The 27,774-nt window shown below is 38.2% G+C and overlaps 1 protein-coding gene across 8 annotated transcripts in view; it reads right to left on the bottom strand.

Moving 5' to 3' along the window:
- Positions 1-1,940: 1,940 nt before the first annotated feature.
- The window catches only part of LOC113148183 (RNA-binding protein Musashi homolog 2-like), a 200,322-nt gene continuing 174,488 nt past the window's right edge, over positions 1,941-27,774 (bottom strand). For 3 of the 8 annotated variants that reach the window (XM_026339754.1, XM_026339780.1, XM_026339790.1), the window contains exons 12-14: positions 18,739-18,936; positions 13,648-13,802; positions 1,941-8,002 (exon numbers count right to left, since the gene is read on the bottom strand). In XM_026339754.1, coding sequence (XP_026195539.1) covers positions 7,934-8,002; positions 13,648-13,802; positions 18,739-18,936 — 422 coding nt within the window. In that variant the 3' untranslated portion in view covers positions 1,941-7,933. Of the gene's footprint in view, positions 8,003-10,662; positions 10,740-13,647; positions 13,803-18,738; positions 18,937-27,774 lie in introns of all 8 variants that reach the window. The other 5 variants (XM_026339764.1, XM_026339798.1, XM_026339772.1 and 2 more) reach the window with 4 other exon arrangements.

Below are 27,774 nucleotides of genomic sequence, written 5' to 3'. Positions count from 1 at the left end.
AATAAAATAAAATTAGTTAACACAAGATAAAATAGAATAAAACAAAAACTAGGTAACCTTGTACGTTACCAGAAAGTGGATAATTTGGCCCAAACACAAAAATAAGGCTGTAACCAGTTTGCACCATGAAAATCCACAAATTATGACTTTTTAAAAACATACATATATCTGAGTGCAGCTACTGTAAAGAAGCAGCTTAAGTCCTTATTTTTATGATACCGACATTGTAGTCCAGTTTTCACTTCAACAATCCATCCATCCAACATCTTAACTGCTTATCCTGTTCCAGGTTGCAGGAGCAATTGGAGAAGAGGCAGGTTACAGGCATAGTGCCAATTAGTAATTTCAGGTAACCTTCACAGGCTAATGTTATCTAAACTCTAAACATAAATGACAAATGAATTGTGTGCTTATCACCAATGATCACTTTTAGTCATCAAACAGACCTTTTCATTTAAAAACCATTCATTATTATTAGGTATTATTGACTGATAACTTTCAGGGCAGCATTTCTGAGACAGAAAGTCTCATTGTTCCAAATTGCTCACCACACAGAGGCCATAGAAAGGTCAAAGGCTGGCTGAAGGAAGATTAGGGCATATGTTCATAAATGGAGGACTGACAGAGTATGCTTTAAATTCACGCTGGAGAGTACAGGGTCTTACCAAATGAGTTCTCAGGAGATCTCCGCACCTGCAAACATTTTTCAACCTTTTTAATTGGTTCCCCTCAGTCAGCCGTTTCCCTGTGTAAAATCTACGTTGGCTTTAAGCCAGGTCCCAATCTCACCATCAAGCTTATTGTGACTCCAAGGCCCTTTAATGTAAACTTTCTGCACTGTTGTCCACTGCAGATTCAGATGCACTATACTGTACCATTCAAGTAACTCACTATAGACACAGACCTCAAACCAAGCACTCCACCATTCTCTATGAAGTGATGAACAGTTGGCTTTGTTGTTCTTTTTGTCTATGGGGAACTCAACAGACAGTACAGTGTAAATGTACAGCAGTCAGGTGTTACACAAATAAGGAAATAGACGGGTGGTAAAAATCCCAAAAGCTTGACCCCTACAGAGAGAGAATCCAGTGGCTCTGGGCATTCTGCTGGCAAGGTTCAAGTCCACTTGTCCCCCTTAGAGGCACGAGTCACTGAAAATGAATTCAAAGTTGTTCTGTGATCACCTTTATCCGAGGATGAAAAATTTCTATCCCAATGGGAGTGAGCTCCTCCAGGATGACCAAGCCAATCTTACAAAGGGCACGATGGGTCACTGAATGGTGTGATGATGTATAGCCTGTTATAATTTCAGCTTTTAAAATCACATGTTCTTCAACAAAGAGTTGGATCAGCTGCTCCGACATGACCTAATATATGACTTTATTCTTGATCTGATGATCTTTAACCTCTTTCAGAGGATGCTGTGTTTTGAGTTTGGTGCTCACATACAGTTGTCTTTTTTTGATGATCAGTCCAAAAGTCTCCAGGGTTACCCAGGGTCCTTGCTGTTTCATCAGCGTGTCAACTTTGATGCTAAGAATGCGTCATAAAACCAAAGTGATTTGATTTGTTTGTCGTAATTATGCTGTTGCGAGGTGAATTTGCTAATGATTAACTGAGTGTGACATTTCGTTATATTTGAACTCTTTGGGGAGCTACAATTTTATGAAAATGTTCTGAATATTTTAGGCACAAATACATGTGTTATATCCCATTTAAAAGCCTGGTGACTGTCTTTTTAGCCATTTTACTGTAGGATGTAAGTGGCAGAGGATTGTTACAAACACAACATTGGTAGCCAAAACTGATCCATAATTTTCATGAACATAAATAACAATCCATGTTTCTGTTGATTTAATGTTACTCAGCAGTAAAAACATTGAGAGAACTTGTTGAAAACGGTTTATTTCATTTTTAGACAAACACATTGATTTCTGGACCAGAGTAGAGGATGGAAACCTTTCACAAACATTTTATTATATTTTTTTGAAAATACAAATATAAAATTATACTTTCCACATCTGGGATGTGAGAGACCCCCATCCACCTTTTTTCTTTTCTTGTTTTTTTTTTTAGTTTAGTTTTTTTGTTTCTTTTTTTTTTTTTTTTTTTTTTACAACAGGGCTTGAGGAAGCCATACAAGAAGACCTGAAAGAAGCTTTCAGACATTCAGTTCATTCAGTCAGCTCTCATGTTAAAAAGTCTGTTAACATTAAAAAATGGGCAAGTGGTAGGAATGGGCAAGACAATCAGCAACCTCCAGACGAAGGGCAAACTTTTACTGTTACTGCTACATGATGACTGCACCACTTCGAAACACATGAAACATTCAAGTCAGTGTAGAGATTGTTGTACCTTATCCTTTTGTATGTGCTCAAACACAGGAATATCCCCAGCAAGAAGCTGTTTTTGTGCAGTTGGCCATACCTAACACTTGCCTCAAGATTCAAGTTTAAGTGGATACAGTAGTACGCTCTAAATACATATTCCAACACCTTCCATGTCATATGTTTGTGTTTTCTCTTTTTTTAGTCAACAATTATCCAATGATGAACTAGCAAGATGTGAAACATTCATTAGCTGTAAACTGTCAATATTAAAGTAAAGTACAGCAACAACAGAGCCATGCTACCTTAAAGTGCGAGCTATGAGATCAAATTAAAACTATCTGAGGCAATGAATATATACTGCATAAGAAGATGTGGAACTTGATCAGCTACTTGACAGGATAAACAGCTCATACTTTAATAACCACCAAGCTCTTCAACCTAAACAACCATATACGTTATTTGTCACTACCCTGTCGTGTATTTTTTGATAGAGTGCTCCCATGGAGGCGGGCGTCTCTTGAAATGACAACAAACCAGTTTTAAAAGTAGTCAAAAATGCTGGTTTACAAATCTGCAATCATTGCGGTTTGACTGGTCTTAGGTGCAGAGACTAATGTATTAGGTTCAAAAACTTAAAACAAGTCCAGTTGCCACTGAAAAGTAATTTTGGCATCAAGGACTGGGTTTAGCCTTAAAAAAAAACAAAAAACAAAAAACACTAAAAACCCAAAAAACATTGGTTTCCCGTGGAAAATCCTGTGCTTACTTAAACCAACAATCTAACCTGACCTCCTCCCTCTGAAATCTTGTGCCTCTGAATACTACATCTGCATGTCATATTTACCACAGCTGAGAGATATCTCCTAACTGTACCACTGTTGGTTGTTTTCAGCTGCTGGTACCAATGACCTAAAGTCATGTTTTACAGGATGACTGTCTCCTAACAACCATTAACATCCAATGTGGCTTAAGCAGGTATAGATAAAGACAGTATGTAAAACTGGCTGTCATAAAAGTCAAGTGAATTGCTGTGAGTCACATTTTTCATGTTTGAATAAATAACTTTGGATCACTTGGGTTACCAGGACAACTGCCAGAGACCAGAAATGAGTGCAGCTAAGCTAATCCTGTTGCTTATTTCACGTCATAATCTCTCAGTCAGTAGATCGTTGTCCCAAAAAATGCTAAAAGTGATGAACAGCATTTTTTGTACCTAAATCTGTGGATGGCACTTACAGTCTGCCTATTTTACCAATAAACCTGGAAGACATTGTTTTTTCAGACATGAATTGTGCGTCCGCTGGCATGAACAGATCTTAGCCTATTGAGATACAGAATTGAGAAAAAGGCGGATCATTTGGATTTTTCATACATAGTGCACATGTGGAAAGGTCTGAAAACATATTTCTAAACAGAAACCTCCCTTTAACAAAAGTACTGACACCTTTTGCTGATACAGTCCAAATTTTGCTCAACTACATCCTGATACTTTTTGTGTAGGCCTTGACAGTTATCCACCTGTGGCAAACTGAACTGATGAATCATAGGTTGGAAATGTACACACTGGTTTATAAAATGTCCCACAATTTCAACAACATATCAGGACAATAACTAAAATCCAAGGAACTCTGTGTAGACCTCCATTAGAACCTTTCATGGTGAGGCACATATCATGACAAGAGTATAAAACCATTTGTAAAGCTCTGGGTGTTCCACAACAGTGACCTTAATAATTGTGAAAGAGAACAAGTCTAGAACTACCAGGAATCTTCTTTGAGTTGGCTATCTAGGCAAACTACCCAGACAAGAAGGAAATTGTTAAGGGAGGTCAAGAACTCAATGGTCAATCTAACAGAGCTTCAGAAGTGCTCTGCATAGATGGGAAAACCAGGCAGGACAACCATCTCAGAAACACTTCATCAATCAGGCTTTTATGTTAGAATGACAAGATACTAGACACAATCTGTTGAATTGAGTATGAAGAAAAGATTATGAAGTGTAATGAGTCTAACAAGGGCAGAATTCCAAGCTCTGCTCATCAACTGCTAATACCATCCCTATGGTCAAGCATATGGTGGTAACATCTTGCTACAAGAGGGCTTTCAGCAGCAGGGACAGAAGGACTGACCTGAATTTAGAAAAGGAGGAATGCGGCCAAATACAGAGAGGTTCTCTAATAAAACCTTTTGCCTAGTGCACATGATATGAGACTGGTGCAACCTTCACCTATCAGCAAAACAACAACAAACAGGAGCAAGCAGCCAAGACAACGCTCATGGAGTGGTCCAACCAAAGTCTAGACCCATAGAACATCTGTGCTAAGGCCTGAAGTGGATTCCTGTCCAATCTGATGGAGCTTGAGAGGATTTCTCTTCAAGAATGAGATAAACTGTATAAATGCAGGTCAGAGAAGCTTCTGGAGACTTCATCAAAAAGATTCAGAATTGAATTACTGCCAAAGAGGTGTCTACACAGTACTCAATTGTAGGGTGGTACTACTCTTGTAAAAAACACAATCTCACTTTGTCATTGTGGGTTGTTACATACTAACTGACCATTTATTATATTTAGAATGACACTGACAAAGCAGTTAAATGTGCACAACATGAAAGTGACTACATATGTCATCTATACAGCTTTTGTCACTTCTGCTCAGATCACTACAATTGTCTTTGTGCTGTTGCTAGTCCAGTTATTGTGACTTTCTACATTTGTATAATTACTGTATCATGGTCAAAAATGGATTAGTAGTGTGATGACAACCAGTGAATAACATGCTTCTGTGACACCGATTAAAGTATGAGCTGTTTCCATGATTTAAGAGTAATTAAAAATCATTTTAAGTGTTTATAAGTTCAAACTTAAACATACAAGTACTTAAGCTAACAAGTAAAAAACAGTATTCAAAAATAGTAGTACCATGGGCCACTGTGATATTTCAAGAGTACAAATATTAAAACGTAGAATTCAGATTAATGATATTTATAATAGCCATTATTGTTATTACTGTTATTATCATTAATCTGTTATAATTATATAAAAATATGTTTTTTTCATCAGTGTAATAAAACTCCTCCTGCTCTTTAACTCCAGTCAAATTATAGCAAATAAAAGTCTTTTGCATATCTAGCATTAGCATTTAAGGTAGTATGGCACACCCCCCCCTTTTTAAATAACATTCAAGGGTGAGGATCCAATTAATGCCTTACAACTTACAGCAAAGTCTTTCTTCAAAAGTTTTCAATGAGAGCTTTGGTTCACTGAAACCACGTGAGAGCAGCACAGAACAGAAAGTCAAAAGAAAAATAACAAAAAACAAACAAACAAAAAAAAAAAACACACAAGTGAAACCAATGTCTGCTCCCCCCCCACCATGAAAAAATCAGAAAGTTCTATCCTTACTGGTCCTACATCATCTAATGAGTACAAGCTAATAGTGTCTACTGTAACTACAGAACATCTATCACTAGTTACTGGGAGAAAGAGTGAGAGGAGAGAAGAAGAGAGTGACAGTTTAAAAGGTTAACAAATCTGTGTATAGACCACTACACTGGTTATCAAAGACAGCACTCTTATATATGTCATTGGATTTTCTTTTGTATACATTACTGAAATACATTAATGATCAACTGAAGATTATAGTAGAGGATGACAGGGAATGGAGAGAGAACTGGATGGATGTACAGTACATTATATTATTATTGTTGGTTTCATAGATATTATTCATATAATCATTAACAACCACAAAAATATCAATACAAATCCTCCTTAGAAATGTAAATCATACAAGGGAACATACATATTTCTCTTTTTAATTAACAACATACATCTTTTTTTTTTGAGTATTTGATTATTACTTGATGTCTCTGTTTTTAGAAACAGTCCAGCATTCTGCTCCCCCTGGTTTGTAAAAGTAATTTGTGAAACATCTGTGTCAGCACAGAAGGGAAGAAACAGCATATACATTTATTTATCAATTCATAAACAATTTTAAACCTTAACGAAAGACTGATTCTTTAGTTATAGCAAATCCCTATTTACACAAAATTATAGATAACATTCCTATTTTCCTGTGTGTGTGTGTATATGTGTGTTTTTTTCTTTTTTTGTGTGTGTGTTAAAATGTGTGTGCATGTAGTGATAATGGATCAACCAGCGGTGTGCAGGTTATTTGGCAAAATGTTAAAATTTAAAAACAGTAAAAACAAATGTCCTGACATTTTCAAGTTAAACTGACCAAACTGAGTCATAAAAAGAAACAAACAAACAACAAAAAAAAAACAACTCACTTCATGGAACCAACTACTGTGCAAATTAAACCTGCTATTAGCCTTACCTCTAATCACAGTGCAACAACTTCATTTTGTTAGCCTTTCGTGTTTTCATCTTTGAACAAGTTCTCTGGTCATTATGACAAAACACACAGGACTGAGGTAATAAGCGACACTCATCAGCTGCACCCCTTCCTCCTCGAAACAGAAACACAAGTCGCCAAAAATATATCAGACTTGAAATATTGCCTTTTGCGTAAAACCAGACATGTAAAGACAGTTACAGTGTATCAAACAAACATCATCTCTGTGAAATATGAAGACGCGACTGATTTGTCTGGTATTCCCAAAAAAAGTGTGCTTTGGATTGATTTTCTTTTCATGCTACTTGAGCTCCAGAGTCGCTGTGACGCGGGAGAATAAGAGAAGAGCCTGTCAGCTGTGTGTCACGGAGTGTGCATCCCCACAACAACAACCACCAACACCACCTCGTGTTGTCTTTTTCTAACTGTGCATGCTATAGCTAGACAAATATGCTGGTATTGAATTAGCCACAGTTGGAAAGCAAAGAGCAGATGCGGATCTGTCAGGGGACCGGCGTCTCCTCAGGCGTTGTGCAATGGATGGGACTCTGGTGGGATAGCGGACGTCCTCCATCCAGCATAGTGTGGCCTTTTTCGCCTGATCAGCTATCACGTCACAAAAATACTGTACGTCTGCTTCTCTCTATATCACTATATTTAATGACTGAAACAGTTTACAGCTACACACTTCTCTGAAATCGGACATAGTATTAAAAGGATAACTTTTTCTACTTTTTTTTTCTCCAGACAACAAAACACTTATAAAACAGGACTGTGAAAATATTGTAGTCCTCTTATTGCCAAAAATAGGTAAGTTTGTGACCACATTGCTAGAACCAAAGCTACTAAGTGTTATTGGTGTGTCTGGTGTGTTGTTTTGATGAACCAACACTGTCTCTGCTGCACCACATACTGTATCCACGGTGTCTGAGCAGACACACACACACACATACAAAACACATACATTTTTTTAAACATGAGAATCCAAAGAAACAAAGGTACACTCAAGTTAATCAGAACTCAATACTCGACTTTTTAGATTAATAATTTAAAGTCCAAGACAAAAAAAACAAAAAAACAAAAATCATTATTCAAATTCATCAAAAGTAAAATTAAAACCAGGAAAACTCTACACAAGGATACCAGACTACAGTACAGTCAGGGATCTCAATAGCAGGTCAGGCTTTATAGTACAGCAGACTGTCATCTTTTTCTCTGGTGATTTTGACTTTTGTTTTCAAGCTGTTCTTCATCTGGTGCCACCTCTGCCCTGGCTCACCGCATGGATGCTGTAGTGGTTAGTGCTGGATGGCATCACCTGTACACAGAAGCAGTTTAGAAACTCCAGCCTGATTTCACCTTGCTTTGTAAAATAGTCTGCTGGCAGTGTAGTCACAAAACTTAAAGGCAGCGAGTCTCATTTTACACATAACAGCACAGGGTATCTGCAGGTTTCAGAGAGCCACGCAGGGCTTACTTTAAGAACAAATCAAGTCTGATCTTTACGTGGACAATAAATGGTCTGCTACTGTCCGTGACACACATTACACATTATCATCTCACAGTGCTGCAGTAGTGCTCCTGTCAGTGTCGATGCAGTTAGCTCGAGTTTAAGCACAAAGACAAATTAGGCGCAAAAAAATTTAGGGATAAAATAAGTATGGTAACTACATAAAATAAGTTATAATTTTTTTAAAAATGTTTTTATATAAATTTACAATTAACATTTTTTAACAACCATATTATCTTTTCTTCAAAGTATACAGAGGCAGATTTGTATTAAATCTTTTATTTTTTTTGTATTGTTTTAATTTTTTTAATTGTTTGCAGTAGCTTAGGTTGCAGAGCAGTCATCTATGAACCCCCAGGGTGAACAGTTCAGTTCCTGGTTACTCCTGTCTACTTGTCAAGATGTCCTTGGACAGAACACCAAAACCCTGTAGTAGCACTGGTATGTATTGTCTGGAAGCTGTCCAACCACAATTTCCCCAAGGGGATCAATAAAGTATGTCACTATTATTATACAAATGACCACCAGTGTATTGACCCACTGGGCAGCACAGTCATTATGAACAGCTACTCTGTCAAAAGTACACCACAAGAAAAGGAACTGGTTTATCTGCACAGCCAAACAAACTGTGTGCATGCTTTAAAAATTTACAACAGCTTCCTGACATAATGATATTTCACAACAGAGTCTTATTTAAAGAGATGCACGTTTAGGTACGAGTGTTTCTGTCAAAGGTGGCAGAACATTTATATCTTATTATATTGTATTAACTAATAATAATCTTATTATATAATTTTTAAAATAACAATCTTCAATATTTTACACACCTACAGATACCCTGTTGTGCTTTTGTAGTGATGAGAAATTTGAAGCATCTAATGAGAACTTGAGAAACATAAAGACACAGGGATTCAAACTGCTTGTGCCTCAGCCAGTAAACTTCTGCATACTATAATTATCTCACACAACATTAAGTCAGGTAAGCACATCACTTCCTTTCAACGTCCACTTCCACTAAAATCCAATGCATTGCTTTCACAGCTTTATTTGCAATATGAGAATTGGATTTACTGTATGTTTGAAACCTATCCTGTTGTGATTGTTCACCAATCAATAAGGAAATATGAACTCATTTTCATGCTGAAAGCAAAGATGACATTAAGCACAAAGCCTCCTATGAGTTGCCGATGTATGATTGCATGAGCAGCTCATACATGACTAGAGGCAAAGGCAGCAAGCTTTGGTATAATGCACTTGTCATGAGCATGCAAAGATAGTTATATTGCGTTTGCCAGAGATTGTTCCAGTGTTGATATGACAGCACACTGAGAAACATGTACACTGCAGACTAACTTTGCTTTGATATGTTGCCTTCTCTCATGGCTTCTCTCATACCACACTTTGGCTCCTCACAACAGTGGAGAGAGCACAGTGACAAACATTGGTAGAAAAGTGGGAAGGACAAAGCTCATTAAAAGTTGTTCAAAATATTTGACCATGTGCAAGATTTTACAAAGATATGAAATTGTGTTTTTATAATCATAGTATTACAGGATTTTATCACTCTGGAAAGTTCATGGCAGCACTATGTTTCATTACACTACACTACAAATTACAGTACAGTGTAACACCATCAATGTGAACTCTTAAAGGCGCAGTGTGTAAGATTCAGAGGGATCTATCAGCCGACATGGAATGTAGTAATTACTGTATTTTCCTTAGTATGTAATCACCTGAAACTCACAATCATTGGGGTTTCTTAGCTTAGAACAGTAGAGAGAAGGCCCCCATGCTGCACCACAATGTTTCTCCAGCAGCCCAGAGAGGGAATTTCACATTTTCACACAAATTTCTGCTTTAATTTGGTGACACTATAACACAATTTGAAAGACAAGGAAGAACCATATAAGTATCTGAAGTCACCTCTGCTTAATGAAGTCATAAATGACTAAATGCAACCCGATGGCTACCGTAGAATTTCTTGCTTGGAAATGCGTGGGGTGGAGGGTGGCAGGCACTGAGATGGTTGCAATCTGCAACCTTACTGCTAAATGTGACTAATTCTTACACATCGCACCTCTAATGCTCCCGTGAAGAAGAGAAAGCAACAGTGGGTAGAGTAAAGCAGAATTTAAAGAAACAGTATTTTATTAATTATGCATGCCACACAAGTCAAACAATGGCACATGCAGTTACAGTAAAAGATAGAAGCCACGGGATAATCCAAATATGGTTTACAATGGAAATCAACTAACGGACAACTTATCAAAAGGCTTGCCATGTACACTAGCTGTACACTGTGCAGTACAGCCAGTGCTGCTGCAAACCCTGTGAAGAGCTGTCGAATTATTGAGGGCCACTCTATGCATTTGATAGTTGCAAAAATGAAAGGGACAAAAATATGTGGAATAAGAACAAAACATTCACAAGGGAAGATAGGGCTGTGATATAGAAATAGCATATAATACCTCCAATGAGATGGCAACCAGTCACCTGTTAGCTTTCAATGGTATCCATTTGTAAAAGCTGTCGCAATCAATGGTCCCTAAAATGTACATTTAGTAACTGTCAGTATGCATTTCTTGGAAAAAAAAGCACATTAGACTATTTGTGAGTGTAGTTTATTTTTTAGAATCAATGCCAGCATGAATGGAAAACAGTCTCTATTACAGCAAGAAGGACAATAGATACAAAGTGTTTAAATGTTACGTTAATTTTGATAACATAAAATGTGGTATGTAACCAATAATAATGAATAGAGGCCTTTTGCTTCTAGCACTTTTACTAAAAGTACTTCTTCCACCACTGTAAACAGAATAAGGATAATACCATGAACAAAGGTTGGGTGGCTAATACCTTCATGAGCCAAATCTCAAATATATGTTTATGAATGATTTTCTCCTTTGTTGTAAATGTGGATTACAGTTCCAGACTGCAATCATTGTTTTTTTATACAAACAATACAGAATACATGTCTCTATTGTTGGTTGTTTACTTTAAAGTAGTTTAAAATCTACACAGGAGGCTTATCCCATTCATGCTAACACGTTTTAATCAAATAACTAAAAATCACACAACATGCAAAACAGTGATTAAGCACACAGTACAGAAGTGCATTGCATTTATCAAACGTTTTCACAACTCTGACTGTATTATAGTATATGATAATTACAAGTCCTAATTGTGAGATTTTTATCTTGTGAGTCTGGCGATTATGTCCTTCTGTCATCAAATGAAAATTAAAACCAAAAATGAACTTTATGCAGTCTAGTCAATCCAACATACACATTTCTGCCACCACAAATACTGCCTATATCCACGCCATGAACAACCCATGTGTTGCAAAGCTACCATATACATAGTCTGAGTCCCAATTCAACAACTGCAATCTGCAATGGTGGACCACCTTCAGAGGCGCCAGCATCAACAAAGATACTGAGGTCTGCAAAGGATGGATTTTCCGACTGCATATGACAATAAAATTTACCAGACCATGTATTCTGACCTAGAACTTCTACTTCCAGTTTTTTGTTTGTAAATGCTAACTCTGTCAATGTTACACTTTTTCTACTATTCTGATATTTTCTAGGTCCCCTGGTACTTTGATGCAGTTTAAGTTTATTTTATTGTTTATTTACAATGGATATAGATGAATGAGTGGACACATGAAACAGCGAATGAGACTGAATTCTTTGTTTAATGCAGTGCACTTCAGTAGATATAGTTGATAAAGCAGAGAAATAGTCCATATTAGCCAATGGAATTGAAAATCTCTGTCAATCTCAACCATGCATTCCTGCAGTATTGGTGAGATTGTTTTCCTTTATCCATCTGATGGTGACTATATTAGTGTCTAGTTATTTTTTGAAAACCATCAGAAGATTTTAATTAGATTAAGAATTTGACTAGTTGGATATTTCATTGTCAAACCCCGTGTCCTAAAAAGATATGTTGTTATACATCTAAACTATAATTACAGGGACACTTTTGTAGGGAAAGTAATTGTAACCCAATTATATTTTCTATTAACATATTGAGGATATTTCACAGTTAACGTAAATGACAAGTCACAAATAAGCTGATACTTAAAATATAAATGAAATGCACACAGACAATATTTCAGTCTGTCAAAATATCTAAACGTCTTTTTTCTGCAAATGTATTCAATCTTTCATCACAAAATACAGATTTTTGACTCATATTCTTAATATTTGGTAGTGTTGGATTGTGTCTAGCTACTGAGGTTCGGCAAAATGCTCTAAATGTTTAGCTAGTATGAATGTGCAAGACATTTAGGTAGCTTGTCATTTCTATCCAGTCCTGACTGTTATATGACTCATTTCAGCTGATCATTAATGAAAATTAATTTGTTAATAAACTTGTTTAATAACGTATCTCAGCCAAAGACTAACCCAGAAAACAGTACGCTCTTCACTCTAGAGGATTCCATCCTGTCAGGCAGGTTCAGAATAATTTCACAGTTGTTACTTTCACTCTGTTAATCTTTTCAATAGTATTTCGGTAAAGAAACTTTAAAAAATACGGTGTGTCAAATTAGGTTGAACACAACTTATTCCAAAGTGTCAGATAAATATTTAACCACATTTAACTGAGGCCATTAATTATTACATCATTTTCTTATGTAGTATGGTCAGTACATTCTGAAAAACAGGTAATACTTACACAGTACTTAAGTTTAAAGATTTTTGTGGATTAGTTAGAGACTGTTAATGTGGTTTTCCAGCTTGCCTAGAAGGTCACATTGACTAATGGTATCAGCTGCAGCCATCAAAGAAGAAACTTAACCCTTGTGACATTAGTTTGCTAAGAGCTTCTTACAGTTTTTAAGTGGCACCATGCCTTCTAGGGGCTTTCTGGGACTCCTGGCTAGATAGAGATAGAGGTGAAAATAATGTAATGGTAAATGGTAATGGTAAAAAGAAATATTTGTTATAAGAGTGACAGAATGGCATGTTTCTGCAATGTTTGACCTGAACCTGCTGGATGTACAGTACAAACAGAAGTGACACATTGGAGAGATGCTGTATATGTGCTGTCACGGTTTGTCAGCAGAAACAAACACTTTAGTTTAACAAAGGAAAAGGGAACATGTTGGCAAGGAAACACATAAGGACTACTGGACCTAACCTTGAACCCTGGCCTTTTTATCAACTAATGGTATCCCATGGTGAGGTGCTAGTGGAGTGCTGGAAGGTAAGCATGAATTTTAAAGCAGCGGAAAAAGTGATTGCACAAAAACATATAACAAAATTATCCACTCAAGGGGTGAAGAATCCAAGTGATCTCTGTTTCTCCTTAATATTTTCTGTCTAGCAATACTTTTTGTAATCGGTGGTAAAATAAGGAGGATGAGAGGTTGAGGTATGATTTTAGCCACAAAACGCTAGTGGAAAGATTTGACAAAGTGGATGCTGAAATATAAATATACTCACAGCAATGCTGTGGCTGAAGCCAGAGCCTGGCTGAGGGCTGGTGGCACTGATGTAGTTGCCCACACCAGAGTCCTGACTGGCAGTTCCATACAGGTCAGCTACAGGACCAGGACTGTTGGCACCAGGAAAGGCTCCAGGCCGGGTTGGGTTGGTTCCTGTTGAGGAAGAGCCAGGACACACATTAGGAAACACACAAACTTTAACACAACTGGCACACACAGAAATGAGATCTTCATGTCACACAACCTTCATGTTTCACTAATAATTTGGAGAGATGACAGTATATTTGAATTATTTTTAAAAAATAAAATGCAATGTGACACTAACCAGATAGTATAAATTATGAAAGCAGCAGAAGAGGATCAGTTCACCAGTAAACCTGATTTTTCCATTTACATAAAAGCAATTACTACTTTGTAACCAGCCATGTTCTCCTTCTATTTCCCATTAGTCATTTATGGCCATTGGCAGTGTTCGCGGCCAATACAGGAAGCAGTGAGACAAAGAATTTAGTGTAAAGAGCTTTTCAGAAAGGAAAACAACAACCACAGTGACTGCCGCTAATCCTGCAGAGGTCTCAGCATCTCTCCAGATTACACAGTGGAAGGCACAGCAGTCTGCTGTGTGTCAAGCGGTAAGCAGCGATTTAAAAGGTTTGATTTTTTTCATTACTCTTTGTAATCAGTGGTAAAATAACGCGGATGAGAAGGTGAGGTATGATTTTAGCCACAAAATGCTAAATTAGTGTGAGGTTGGGATAAAGGTGCAATGTTCTGTATTTTTGACTGTCAACAAACTACACAAAATGACTAGAACCAGAAATGAATCAACAATTATTGAGCCTTTAAAAAATATAAGTATACATTTGTACAGTTTTGGAGCATTACAACTTCTGGACAATTCAGTAGACCTCGGGCTGAGGGTCAAACTGGGTTGCTGACACATAAGTATATAGGAAAAATGTAGCACTTTGTACTTTCAATAAAGAAATATATAAATAGCTTTTATAGTGTTTTACATCCATTAAATGTAAAAAAAAAACAAACAAACAAAAAAAAAAACTAGAAGAATAGAAACATGCAAAAACTCTTCCCACCTCCAGCCTCCCATTGGTGTTCTGCACCTTGAAGTGTGCAGAACCCTCAGATATGATTGCCAGACAGTTTATGAATGCCTGGCAGAAATGGCACAGGGGAATTGGGCACAACACCCCTCATCTAATCAACACCTGTCACTAGTAGAGTCTCTCTACACTTCACCACATCCACATCCCCTTCCCCTCCATAAATCCCCCTGCTCTTTCTCCAGCCTCTTTTAAATATATGATGGTGATTATCTTCTCCAAAGTGCTTGGGGTATTGGACCTAGCCCACTGGCTGACAGGCAGGAAATTACACAGGGTGTCCTGGGTAATATGTGCAAAAAGATTGCAGGGGTGAGGCATTCGATGGACTCAAATCACCAGGAGAGGAGTAATGCTGAGGAGGAGAAGACCACCACCCATATTGTGGTTCCTGGCTAGAGTTATGTGTTAAAGGAGTAAAGAGTATTACACTTCTTCTATTACACTACACAGTTCAGTATGACATATACAGTATATCCTAGATATACGCTAACACACTAACCAGCCGCTAACATATGAGGATGAGTTCCCTGTTGAGTCTGGTTTCTTCCTGTTATTGTGACATCACTAATGTATTATTTGTAATCATCTATTGTCTCTAAATGCTATGAGTGAGATACCTATTTATAAAAAAGAACATTAAATCATGTTTGTTGCTTTTAAACATTTACTGATACTGTATTTTGAAGGGTGAAGCCCCTGGTATATACTGCAACAAATTGCTGTAAATTTACAGTGAATAGACAACAGTATCTTGCTGTAAAAATTGTAAAATAGTCAACCTTGATATGTATATTAGCAGTTAAAGAAGTTGGTTAACAAATAACAGAATATAATTGTAATTTACCAACAAAATATAGTATTTTTTTCTATGAATCTGTGAAAATATGTGTAATAATCCTTTTGCTAGTCTAGCCACACCTGTCTTCCAGTCCCTTTATAGGCAGGTCTGTGATTCTCTGCTCCTTGCCAGATAATCTGCTATCCCTTTTACGACAGCAACTATCCAGTGATCGCTCCTGACTGATCGATATTGACCCAGCTGTATGACCCGAACCCTGTCCTTTCCTGACCCCCTTTTGGTTTCTGTGAGTTTTTCACTCTCACCTTCGACCTTCTTCCGCTTTTCTCCATGGCCATCTTCGTAGTCCGGCTTTCACTTATCCTCCACCTACCTAACTCCTGATCTATGTGAGGGGCTCCTCCTCTGCTGATTCCTACCTGATCCCCAGGCTTTTCTCCTCAATATACAACTGCTTCAATAAAGACACTTCTTATTCTACAACTTTTCACTCATGTCTTTCTAGTAACATGGAGCCAAAGCTTGTTGCCGTGACAGAATTATCTGGCCAAAAGATTGACCCTGGTGGTCATCAAGAGTGGAGGGCTCAGGGTGAAGAAGCCTTATCTGACTTGGGCAATTCCTTACTTTCTCTCACTACAGCCATTTAAGGTAAATTCAGAACTATCCAGAATTATCTACCCTCTGCACGCAGAACCAGTCACCTCCTCCTTCCACCAAAGATCAGGTCCAGATTTGGGACCACTATGTGCAGACCAGAGCACTTTTCTGGGGATCAAGGTAGTTGTCTGACTTTCTTAACCCAGTGCTCAATCTATTTTCAGTTTCATGCATGAGAGCACACCAAATCACATTATGACACTATTTTCACTAAACGTGATGTCAGAAACGCATACCATCTGGTCCGAGTCAGAGAGTGATGAGTGAAAGGCGGCCTTCAATACCCCAGCGGGACACTTTGAGTATCTGGTGATGCTGTTTGGTCTTACCAATGCCCCTGCCATGTTTCAGAATTTGATTAATGAGGTATTAGGAGACATGTTGAATAGGTCTGTGTGTGTACCTTGACGACATCCTCATCTTTTCTAAATGTGAAACCGAACACGTGAAACACATGCGGATGGTATTGAAAAGTTTCGTCCAAAATCATATGTATGTCAAGGCATAGAAATGCAAATTTCACGCGGTCAGTGACCTTTCTTGGTTTCATTATTTCTGCAGGTCACATTCATGCAGTCAAAGACTGGCCCACTCCTAAAACCCATAAGGCATTGCAATGTTTTCTGGGGTTGGCCTACTTCTAGAGAAAATTCATCAAAGGTTGCAGTTCCATCGCCAGTCCCCTTTAAACCCTGACAATCCACCAAGACTTGTTTCTCCTGGTCTCTGGAGGCCAAACAAACATTCACTCAACTAAAAGATCGCTTGACCTCAGCTCCCATCCTGACCATGTCGGACGTCTGTGGTGGAGGTTGAAGCCACGAACCAAGGTGTGGGCGCGGTACTGTCCTAATGGGTCGGGAGTGACAACACTATCCATCCTGGTGCTTTGTTCTCGCGTTGTTTGTCCCCAGCTGAACACAATTGCAGCATCTGGGACATTGAGCTCCTGGCTTTAAAGCTGGCTTTGGAGGAATGGCACCATTGGTTGGAGGGGGCTGAGCAACCTTTTCTAGTTTGGACTGACCACACGAACCTGGATCTTTTGATATCGACCCAGCTGCATGAACTAAACCTCGTCATAAATGTAAACTGTATAGATAACTTTAGATGACTTTTAGATGAGTTTAATAAACAATTTCATTTTGTTTTTTTGTTTTTTTACATTTTACAGGACAAATGCAAACTATTTCTTTGATAGCTGTAAAAATACAGCTATTCCAATGCCATGTCACTGTAATCAAGTACACAGTGTTTGACTGTTAAAATAGTTTGGAGTACATGGATTGTAAAATAACAGCAAATTACTAGCATCCCTGCTGCCAGTATTTTACGGTGAAATTCTTAACAGTGTAACCAACATGTACTTTTGTATTTTTTTTTTTGTCAGAATGGTGCCACACTCACAGCAGCTCCTCACATTTACATCACTTTGCTCTATGTCCTCTTGAACATGGCTTTAAGACACTGTCACACTGACCAAACAAATATAGGATGTAACTCCTTTTCTTTAACTTAGCTGTGTCCATAAAACATTAAGCACTGTGATTTAAAAACACTGTGCAGAAAACAGATAATCAGCCACCAATCCGACTGTGCTCATAGTACAGTACCATCACAAATGATACTAGATTTTAATTCAAGGTCCAATTATGATTTTCTGGCGAGAATACCAATATTTTGGCATGAAAGTGTCAGCCTGATCACAAGCAACTGGTTTACAGTTTCAATACTAGAAGCAGTTTATCTCAATAAGAGCAAAAGTGACACACTGTTCATTACACATGTTGCATTCTCTGGATTGACAAACTCAAATGTTGTGAAAAAAAAAAACATAATACAAAGTTATCCACGTCCTCATTTAATATATCTGTGTTTTCTGGAAGATGAAGTAGTAAAAAGCTAACAAACAACACCTGTTTACTAGAACCAAAATACAAAGTCATTAATAGCCTCCACTGGAAAATCTCTGCCACACGTTTTAACACACAGCAACTCAGAAACCACTCAAGATCTTTTTACTCAACAGGGGAGTGTGTCTTCAGTTGATAACTATTTAGCTACAGGTACAGAAACAAGACATGTACTAATAGACTTTTCTTCCGGTTGCCTTCTCAGGGAGTTTTTCCTTGCCACCGTCGCCCTCGGCTTGCTCATCAGGGACAATCTGATTATTATGATTCTTACACATTCACTGTTCATGTACTGTTCTTTGGTTGTGTAAAGCTGCTTTGTGACAATGTCAATTGTAAAAAGCGCTCTACAAATAAAATTGAATTGAATTGAATACTATAGTAAAAATACTCCATACAATAAAGCTGTAAAAAAAGAGAAATCAAAAATTCTCCAAAAGCAATGCCATTAAAAGCAAGCACAGTATTCTTTCATAGTCCCCGTATTGGTTCACAGTGTCATGCTTCACTGCTTCTTTATCAGTCTGTCTGTCTCATTCTGTCTGTGGGTCTACATGCATGTGTGGGAGGAGCAAAGACATGGAGATACACACCTGGGCTCTTAAAAGGGTCCGGGCTGTGCAGGTGGTGCTGGAGGGAGGTGGGAGAGTTGCAGGCCGAGCTGGCATGCTCACTGGGTAGGATTTGAGCAGCCGCCTGGGCCCCCAGGGAGCCATAGTCGGCCAGAGAGTAGGGTGCTCCTCCCCGCACGTCACCGCCGGCCACGGAATACAACCCATAATCAGGGAACCCTGGGAGAGAGGGGGGGTGGGGGGGGGGGAGGAGTGGGATGAGGAGGAGGGGAGGGAATGAGTGGGGACTCCATCATTGACTTTTATAATGACCTTTTTTAATGACCTTGACTAGTCTCTATGTTTATGTCGTCCTGTTATTTCCTGCTAATGTCAACTCAGAGTTCTGATCTACAACCTGATCAATACCAACGCTAAATTTAATGAAAACAAAACATAAAAGAATATCACACAAGGTATCTTCCAATTTTTCATCATTCAGTAAAAAAAACTAACTAGAAACTGTCTATTATGCTACATGACCCACCATCTCTCACAGTAACAGGGGTCGGGTGGCAGTTAAAGTGTGCCGTGGGAAGGCAGAGGGCCCAGATGGTGTATGTCCTAGGCTGCTTAAGGACTGTGCTGCACAATTATCTGAGCCTCTCCAGAGGCTTCAACCCCAGTCTACAATTGGGGAGGGTCCCAGCTCTCTTGGATTTTTAAGTGCATTTAATACCATCCAACCAATTATCCCTTGAGAAAAACAGAAAGAGATGAGGGTTGACCCCTCATTTGTTTCCTGGACCACTGATTACCTAACAGAATGGCAACAGTTTGTCAGGCTGGGGAACTGCATCTCTGGTAAAGTTCTAAGCATCACTGGGCTCCACAGGGGGCTTTGGTTCCTTTCTTGTACGCACTGTACACAGCAGACTTTTAGGTACAATTCTGAGTGTTGCCACATTCAGAGGTACTCTGATGATACTGCAATTGTTGCATGCATCAGGAATAGTAAGGAAGAGGGGTACAGAGGACTGATAAAATCCTTCAGTGACTGGAGTGACAAAAACTGCCTCCTGCCAAACACCTCTAAATCCAAGGAGACAGTAGTGGATTTTTGAAGGTCTAAACCCCCTCCTCAATCCAGTCAGCATTTGTGGTGCGGACATAGTGCCAGCCTACAAATACCTAGGTGTGCACCTGAACAATAAGTTAGACTTCACACAGATGTGGAATATAAAAAAGGACAGAGACGTCTGTTCCTCCTGAGGTGGCTTAGGTCATTAGACATCTGCAAGAAGATGCTACAAATGTTTTACCATACTACAGTAGCAAGTGTGCTGTTTTATGCTGTAGTTTGCTGGGGAACAGAAAGATGCAAGATGCACACAACATCCTGATTGACCACAGAAGTAGCTGCAGTGGACGACTCACCTCACTGCGTTGCAGGACTGAAAGATACCGGAGATCCCTCATTCCTACAGCCATCAGCCACTAGCCAGCAGCAGACAATTACTTACCACTTTCACCATATTTCTATCTACAAGACTACCTGAATTTCCCTTTGGAGATTAATAAAGTTTATCTTATCTGAGATCAATGAAAATGGTTCAGTGATTATAGTCTAGGGTGGAATGACAGCAATTATTTTACAGAGGAATTGTAAAGATTGATGGCCACACACAGAAAGGATCTCCTGTGGCGCTCTGTGGAGCACTTTATGTTGATCAGTCTTTGGCTGACATGCTCCTCTGTCCAGCCACACACTGTGTAGTGGGTGAAAGGGAGACCTTTTAGTGGGACACCTTTTAGTGTCTGTCACCTTCATGTTGCAGCCCCAGCAGACCACAGCATAGAATGTGACACTAGCCACCACAGACTCATAAAACATCCACAGCATGGTGCTGCAGATGTTGAAGGACCTGAGTCTCCTCAGGAAGTACATCCGGCTCTGAGCCTTTTTGTACAGCGCTGCTGAGTTCTTAGTCCAGTCCAGTTTGCTGTCCAAGTACACTCCCAGAGTGCCAGTGTATCATACCGTACAACCACTCATGTTCAGATTTACACCTATGAACAGGTCAGAGTGAGCAGTTAAACTGAGAGATGAAACAAGAAAACCTGGAGGAAAGCCACACAAACACATGAGAAACATTCAGACTCCATTTAGACAGAACCTAGGCTCTAACCCAGAACCATCACATAGTGAAGTGAAAGCACTAACCACTGCACCACCAAGATGCGCAATAAGAAACCAGCACAAACTAATAAACCCATTATTGAACTCTAGACCATGCTTGCACATCTCTAAAATCTTTGAAAAAGTACTGTAGTTTCAAGGCAATTATGTGACAGAGTCAGGATTTAAAGCACATCATAGTACAGAAACAGCTTTTGTAATAGTCACTAATGATCTCTATAAACTCATCTTGCTAAATCTTAGGGCTGCATTCGACACCATAAATTTTACATTACACAGATTGGAAAATGTTAATGATGAGTCTTCCATACACACAAAATTTTGTTACAGAGTTCCACAGGGTACTGTGCTTGTACCGATTTTTTTTAACTTTATATATGACCCCTATAGGCGATGTCAATTCATACTGCTACTTGATTTAAATGCCTTAACAGCATCTTGTCTTAATAGGATGTCCCAATAAGCCTCCAGTTAATCCAAAATGCTGCAGCCAGAGTTCTGACTGGAATTAGCAAGAGAGATCATATTTCTCCTAGGTTAGCTTTTCTCCATTGGCTCCCTGTAAAATCCAGAACAGAAATTAAAATCCTTCTTCTCACATATAAAGCATTTAATAATCAAGCTCCATCTTATAAATACCTCAGAGTTCCATATTTTCCCAGTAGAGCGCTTTGCTCTTAGAGTGCAGGTCTACTTGTGATTTATTATTTATTTATATATTTATTATTATACTTATTATTATTATTATTATTTGTGAGTTTCCAAATGTAGAATGGGAGGCAGACACCCTCTCTACATTTAAGACTAGGCTACAAATTTCTTTTTTATAAAGCTTATAGTTAGAGACAGCTCTCTCTGAACCATCTCAGTTATGCTGCTATAGGTTAGTCTGCTGGGGGACCCTCCTTGATACACTAAGCTCCTGTCCTCTCTCCATTCTAACGCCACTATTGCATGCCATTAACTTCTTTCTTCCCTTGCTGTGTTTTCTTCCTCTTGTCTGTCTCCTTCTCTCTGTACCTTTCTGCAGGTATCCTTAGCCTTGGAGCTGTTTATTTATATACTGGTAGGACCAGTAACTGTAATGATATGCAGTTACTGGTTCTACCAACCGGCCCAGCGTTCTTGCTGCTTGTTGTTGTTGTTTTTTGTTGCTTACTGTTCTTTTCTCTCTCCTATTTTCACTCACCCCAATCGGTCCCTGGATCTGATGAAGGTTTCTTTTGTTAAAGGGAGTTTTTACTCTATCATTGTCCACTGTCTCCTAGTGCTTGTTCAAGTGGGATTGTTGGGTTTTCTATGTAATTACGTATACAATTATAATTTGTAAAGTCCTATACCTTAAACTGTACAGTGTCTTGAGATTACTTCTGTTGTGATTTGGTGCTATTAAAATATAATTAAATTGAATTCAGTAGAACCAATCCCAAAAAGAAACAACAAATTTTTTTTTACTTTTTACACACTTTTAATATAACTATTAACTAGTAATAATATTACACATTAGAACAGCTACAGTCTGCTGAAACATCTTTTAGTAAAGGAAAATAGGCAAATGATGATTAGGAATGATCAATAATTTAGGCCTGGCTGTGCTCATAAATCAATGAGAATAAGCCAGACATTTCTCATTAATTTTAGATGTGACACAGACAGGTTTGTAAGACAGAGCAAAAGAAGTAGCTTGAGGACTTATATTCAAAGGGTTTCTACTCAAACACTGTCCTTTACCTGTTCTTATTCCCAGGGCATCACAATGATGAAGCTACTTAGATGAGTGGTGAACGGTTTCAGCCTAACGAGAAGGAAGTCCAGTTTCCATGACTCAACTTCCAGATAACTTCACCTGGATGACTGAGAGTCTTCACAGACACACTTCATATGTTTGGTTATGAATTATTATCATAGTGTTTTGTGATTTAATTTAACCTCTGTTTTTTGTTCCAACCAAACATTTTCACAATATGTAGCCATTCTGAATCACCACAGGCACGAATAAGAACATGAAATAAAAATTTGTGAATATGTAGGGTTTTCTTTAGGAAGGAAAAACTTTCACACTCTTACCTGAATGTTTAATCTAATCTGATGTGCAGACTAATGACTGGGTGTCGCAAAGATTTTTTATGTCTCCGCTAATCAGGCAGAGGCAAGCATTCCATTATGTTGGCTTTCAGCTCCTTAATTAGATCTGTAACAACAAACAAACGAAGACCCGTGCTGAGGTCAAGAGCCTCTGTCTGCTCTCTTGTTTAAATAATTGTGGAAAAAGAAAAGAGCACATCTACTTTTAACAGACACACACCAGACTTGCCCAATTAGAAATACAGGTAGTCTAGACGATAGCGATTAAGCTTTAACATGACTCAGGTAATCAGTAATAAGCCACTGTTTAGTAACAATGTATTATAAATCGCTATTCGATTTTTTTTATTTTTCACAGCTATTCTCTGATTACATACAAACCAACATCTGCCACCATCACCACTGTGGGCCTCTTGGTTTTCGAGACAAATTAATTAATCATGTAAGAAAGAACAGTCAAATTAATCTTTAAAATCACTCCTAGCCTGCAGTTCTTTCCAATATACCCAAAGTCTATTAACAGAAACTTGTTTATACACCTTGTTGTTTGCATGGTAACACACAACACAGATATATATATATATATATAAATATATAAATAAAAATGTCAATTATTGCATTGACCTCTTATACTGGAAACATAAAAAACAAAAAACAAACAAACAAAAAACATCTTATATACCATAATAATAATAATACCGTATTACTGTATGCTATTGAATATTAGCTCTTAGCTCTCTCTCTTTTTTATATTAGAAACACTAAATATGTGGTTTCTTGGCTTTTGCCTTTCCACAAAAAATATTTCTGGTCAAACTTCTTTAGGCTGCGGAAGGACCAACTTGGCGTCCACATGAAGCTGCCAGATGCTGAACCAGTACCTTGCCGGACTACTGATCTCTCAAAGAAGAAACTCTGGAAAACTTCTCATCAGATCTTCCACTTTTGTTTTTGTCCTTGACCTTTCCAGATTCCTCTGCAGAGGTTACACTTATTATTTGTCACTTTAGCCAACATAATGTTAAAACAAACATGTTTATTCTGATATTTTTGTGTTTTTTATCAATGTGAACATTGATTTTCTATGTACACTAGCTGTATTCTAATAAACATCATCACATCCTCTCCACAGCCTGCTTATCAAACAGCAGAGCAGTTTTAGTCAGAGACTTCTCCAGCTCCGCTGTGACAAGGAAAGGTTCAGGAAGTCATTTGTGCCAACAGCCATCAGCCTGTACAATGACTTCCTGACAGAGAGTCAGTGTCCACGCTGATGTTTTAACAATGTGTAACTAAGTCACTTTACATTCAAGTCCTACAGTGTGTTTAGTTGTTATTACTGTCTATTCTCTGTGTTATTCTTGTACTGTGTCTCGTGTATTGTTGTATAGATCATGTTACTCAATGTTCAAATGTTTTTGTGTTTAATGGCTGCTGCAACACCAAAATTTCCCCTTGGGGATCAATAAAGTATCTATCTATCTATCTATCTATCTATCTATCTATCTATCTATCTATCTATCTCTATCTAAAGTGACTACAATATAAATAGGTATATAGATATAATAGAAAACCAAGGAAAAATCTAATGGTGCCTAAGACTTTTGCACAGTACTATAAATATGTACACACACACACACACACACACACACACACACACACACACACACACACACACACATATATATATATATATATATATATATATATATATATTTGCTACATGAGATGTCTTAAAGATACTGAATGTTAGGAAGCCTGACAATATAATCTTTCTGTACAAATGATAATATAATAACTGTTATCAGTTATTATAGGGAATTGTAATTAGATTGAATAATAACAATATGTTGATAGTTAATGCAAATGGTAAGTCACAAATACACAGACACTCAACATATGAGTTAAATGTACCCAGATGTTGGCAAAATATCTGGTTTAAGTTCAACACACAGTTTTTGTGACTAAAACATTTACATTTAGTCAGTTGGTAAGAAGTCAAGAAGCAGACATCAAAGCAAAGTGCCACAAAAGAACTGCTTCGGTTTTGTGGAATGTAAGTTGTAAGTTCTTTTTACTTGCTTGTTTGTTTGTTCTGTTTCTTGTGTGCGCAAGAAGTTATGGAGGGCTTCCATCCTTAACAATTGAGACCAATTGATTTAGTCTGACTTAATAAAAGAAAAAGTACTCTATTGAAACCAGAGTGAAACCAGAGTGTAACCACTGCACAGGCTGATTCTGCCAGTTTTTTGTCCAAGTGAAATAAAGGTTAAAATGTAAGTCACTTATTAGCAAAATCAGTATACAGTTAGCTACTGTATAAAGAAGGACATATCTGCTAAGACATTTCTAGACTTTGATCACAACATTTTATTATACAGACTGGAACATATCATTAGGGTTAAAGGAACAGCACTATGCTGGTTTAAATCATATCTATCAGATAGATTCCAGTTTGTGTGTGTTAATGATGAGTCTTCCATGCACACAAAAGTTGGCTATGGAGTTCCACCGGGTTCTGTGCTTGGACCAATTCTTTTCACTTTATATATGTCCCCCTTAGGGAATTTTATTAGAAAACACTCTATAAATTTCCATTGCTATGCAGATGATACCCAGCTATATTTATCTATGAAACCAAAAGAAACTATTTAATTAATCAAACTTCAAGCTGCTTAAAAGACATAAAGGCCTGGATGTCCTCCAGTGTTCTTCTCCTAAATCCGGACAAGACAGAGGTTATACTGTTTGGGCCTAAAAATCTCAGAGACACTATGTCTAAACACATTCTCACCATTGATGACTTAGTTCTGGCCTCAAGTAATACTGTAAGAAACCTCGGAGTTATCTTTGATCAGGATATCTCCTTCACTTCATACATCAAAGAAAGAACTGCCTTTTTTCACCTAAGAAACATTGTTAAAATTAGGAGCATCCTGTCCCAAAGTGATGCTGAAAAACTAGTCCATGCATTTGTTACTTCCAGACTGGACTATTGTAATTCAATATTAATAGTTTGTCCCAATAACTCATTAAAGAGCCTCCAGTTAATCCAAAATGCTGCAGCCAGAGTTCTGACTGGAATTAGCAAGAGAGATCATATTTCTCCAACGTTAGCTTCTCTCCATTGGCTCCCTGTTAAATCCAGAATTGAATTTAAAATTCTTCTCCTAAATTATAAATCCCTTAATAATCAGGCTCCATCTTATCTTAAAGACCTCATAGTTCCTTATCTTCCAAGCAGAACTCTCCGTTCTCAGACTGCAGGTTTACTTGTGGTTCCTAGAGTTTCCAAATGTAGAATGGGAGGCAGAGCCTTTAGCTACCAAGCCCCTCTCCTGTGGAACCAGCTCCCAGTTCAGGTTCAGGAGGCAGACACCCTCTCTACATTTAAGACTAGACTTAAAACTTTCCTTTTTTATAAAGCTTATAGTTAGAGATGGATCAGGTGACTCTGAACCATCTCTTAGTTATGCTGATATAGGTTATTCTGCTGGGGGACCTCTACTGATAAACTGAGCTCCTCTCCTCTCTCCTTTCTCCTGTATCAATGCAAATGCCACCATTGCATGTCATTAACTTCGTGTCTTCTCTCTCCTGTAGTTGTGTTTCCTCCTCTCTGTCTCCCTCTCTCTGTACTTTTCGGCAGGTATCCTCGGCCTGGAGCTGTACAACTCCAGAATCCAGTTCATCTGCCCAATGTTCTTGATGCTTGTTGTTGTCTTATTGCCTGCTGTTCTTTTCTCTCTTCTCTTTCCACTCACCCCCAACTGGTCGAGGCAGATGGCCGCCCACTATGAGCCTGGTTCTGCTGGAGGTTTCTTCCTCTAAAGGGAGTTTTTCCTCTCCACTGTTGCCTAAAGCTTGCTCAAATGGGATTGTTGGGTTTTCTCTATAATTTTTTGTATAAATATTTTCTGTAAGGTCTTAAACCTTACACTGTAAAGTGCCTTGAGATAACTTCTGTTGTAAATTGGCGCTATACAAATAAAACTCAATTGAATTGAATTGAATTGAAACCCTAGATGACTTAGTATTGGCCTTAAGTAACACTGTGAGAAATCTCAGAGTAATCTTTGAACAGGATATCTCCTTTATATCCTACATAAAAGAAATGTCTAGAAATGCCTTCTTCCACCCAAGAAATATTGCTAAAATTAGGAGCATTCTGTCACAAAGTGAAGTTGAAAAACTACTCCATGCATTTATTACGTCCAGACTGAACTATTGTATTTCACTAGTGGTAAGATGTCCCAATAACTCCTTAAAAAGCTTCCAGTTAATCCAAAATGCTGCAGCCAGAGTTCTGACTGGAATTAGCAAGAGAGATCATTCTTCTCCTCACATATATAGCACTTAATACTCAAGCTCCACCTTATCTTAAAGACCTCAGGGTTCCATATTTTCCTAGCAGAACTCTCATCAGAACTCTTCTCAGAGTGCAGGTTTACTTGTGATTCCAAATGTAGAATGGGAGGCAGAGCCTTTAGCTATTAAGCCCCTCTCCTGTGAAAACTAGTTCCCAGTTCAGGTTCAGGAGGCAGACACCCTCTCTACATTTAAGACTAGACTCAAAACTTTCCTTTTTTATAAAGCTCTGAGATGGCTCAGATGACTCTGAACCATCTCTTAGTTATGCTTCTATAGGTTAGTTTGCTGGGGGACCTCTACTGATACACTGAGCTCCCCTCCTCTCTCCTTTTGCCTCTATCCATTCAAATGCTACAATTCCATGTCATTAGCTCTCTTCTGTAGTTGTGCTTTCTCCTCTCTGTCTCCCTCTCTCTGTAATT

Source organism: Anabas testudineus, chromosome 13 (genome assembly GCF_900324465.2).
Source record: "Anabas testudineus chromosome 13, fAnaTes1.2, whole genome shotgun sequence".
NCBI classification, from domain to species: domain Eukaryota; kingdom Metazoa; phylum Chordata; class Actinopteri; order Anabantiformes; family Anabantidae; genus Anabas; species Anabas testudineus.
This window is presented reverse-complemented; position numbering and strand designations above follow the sequence as displayed.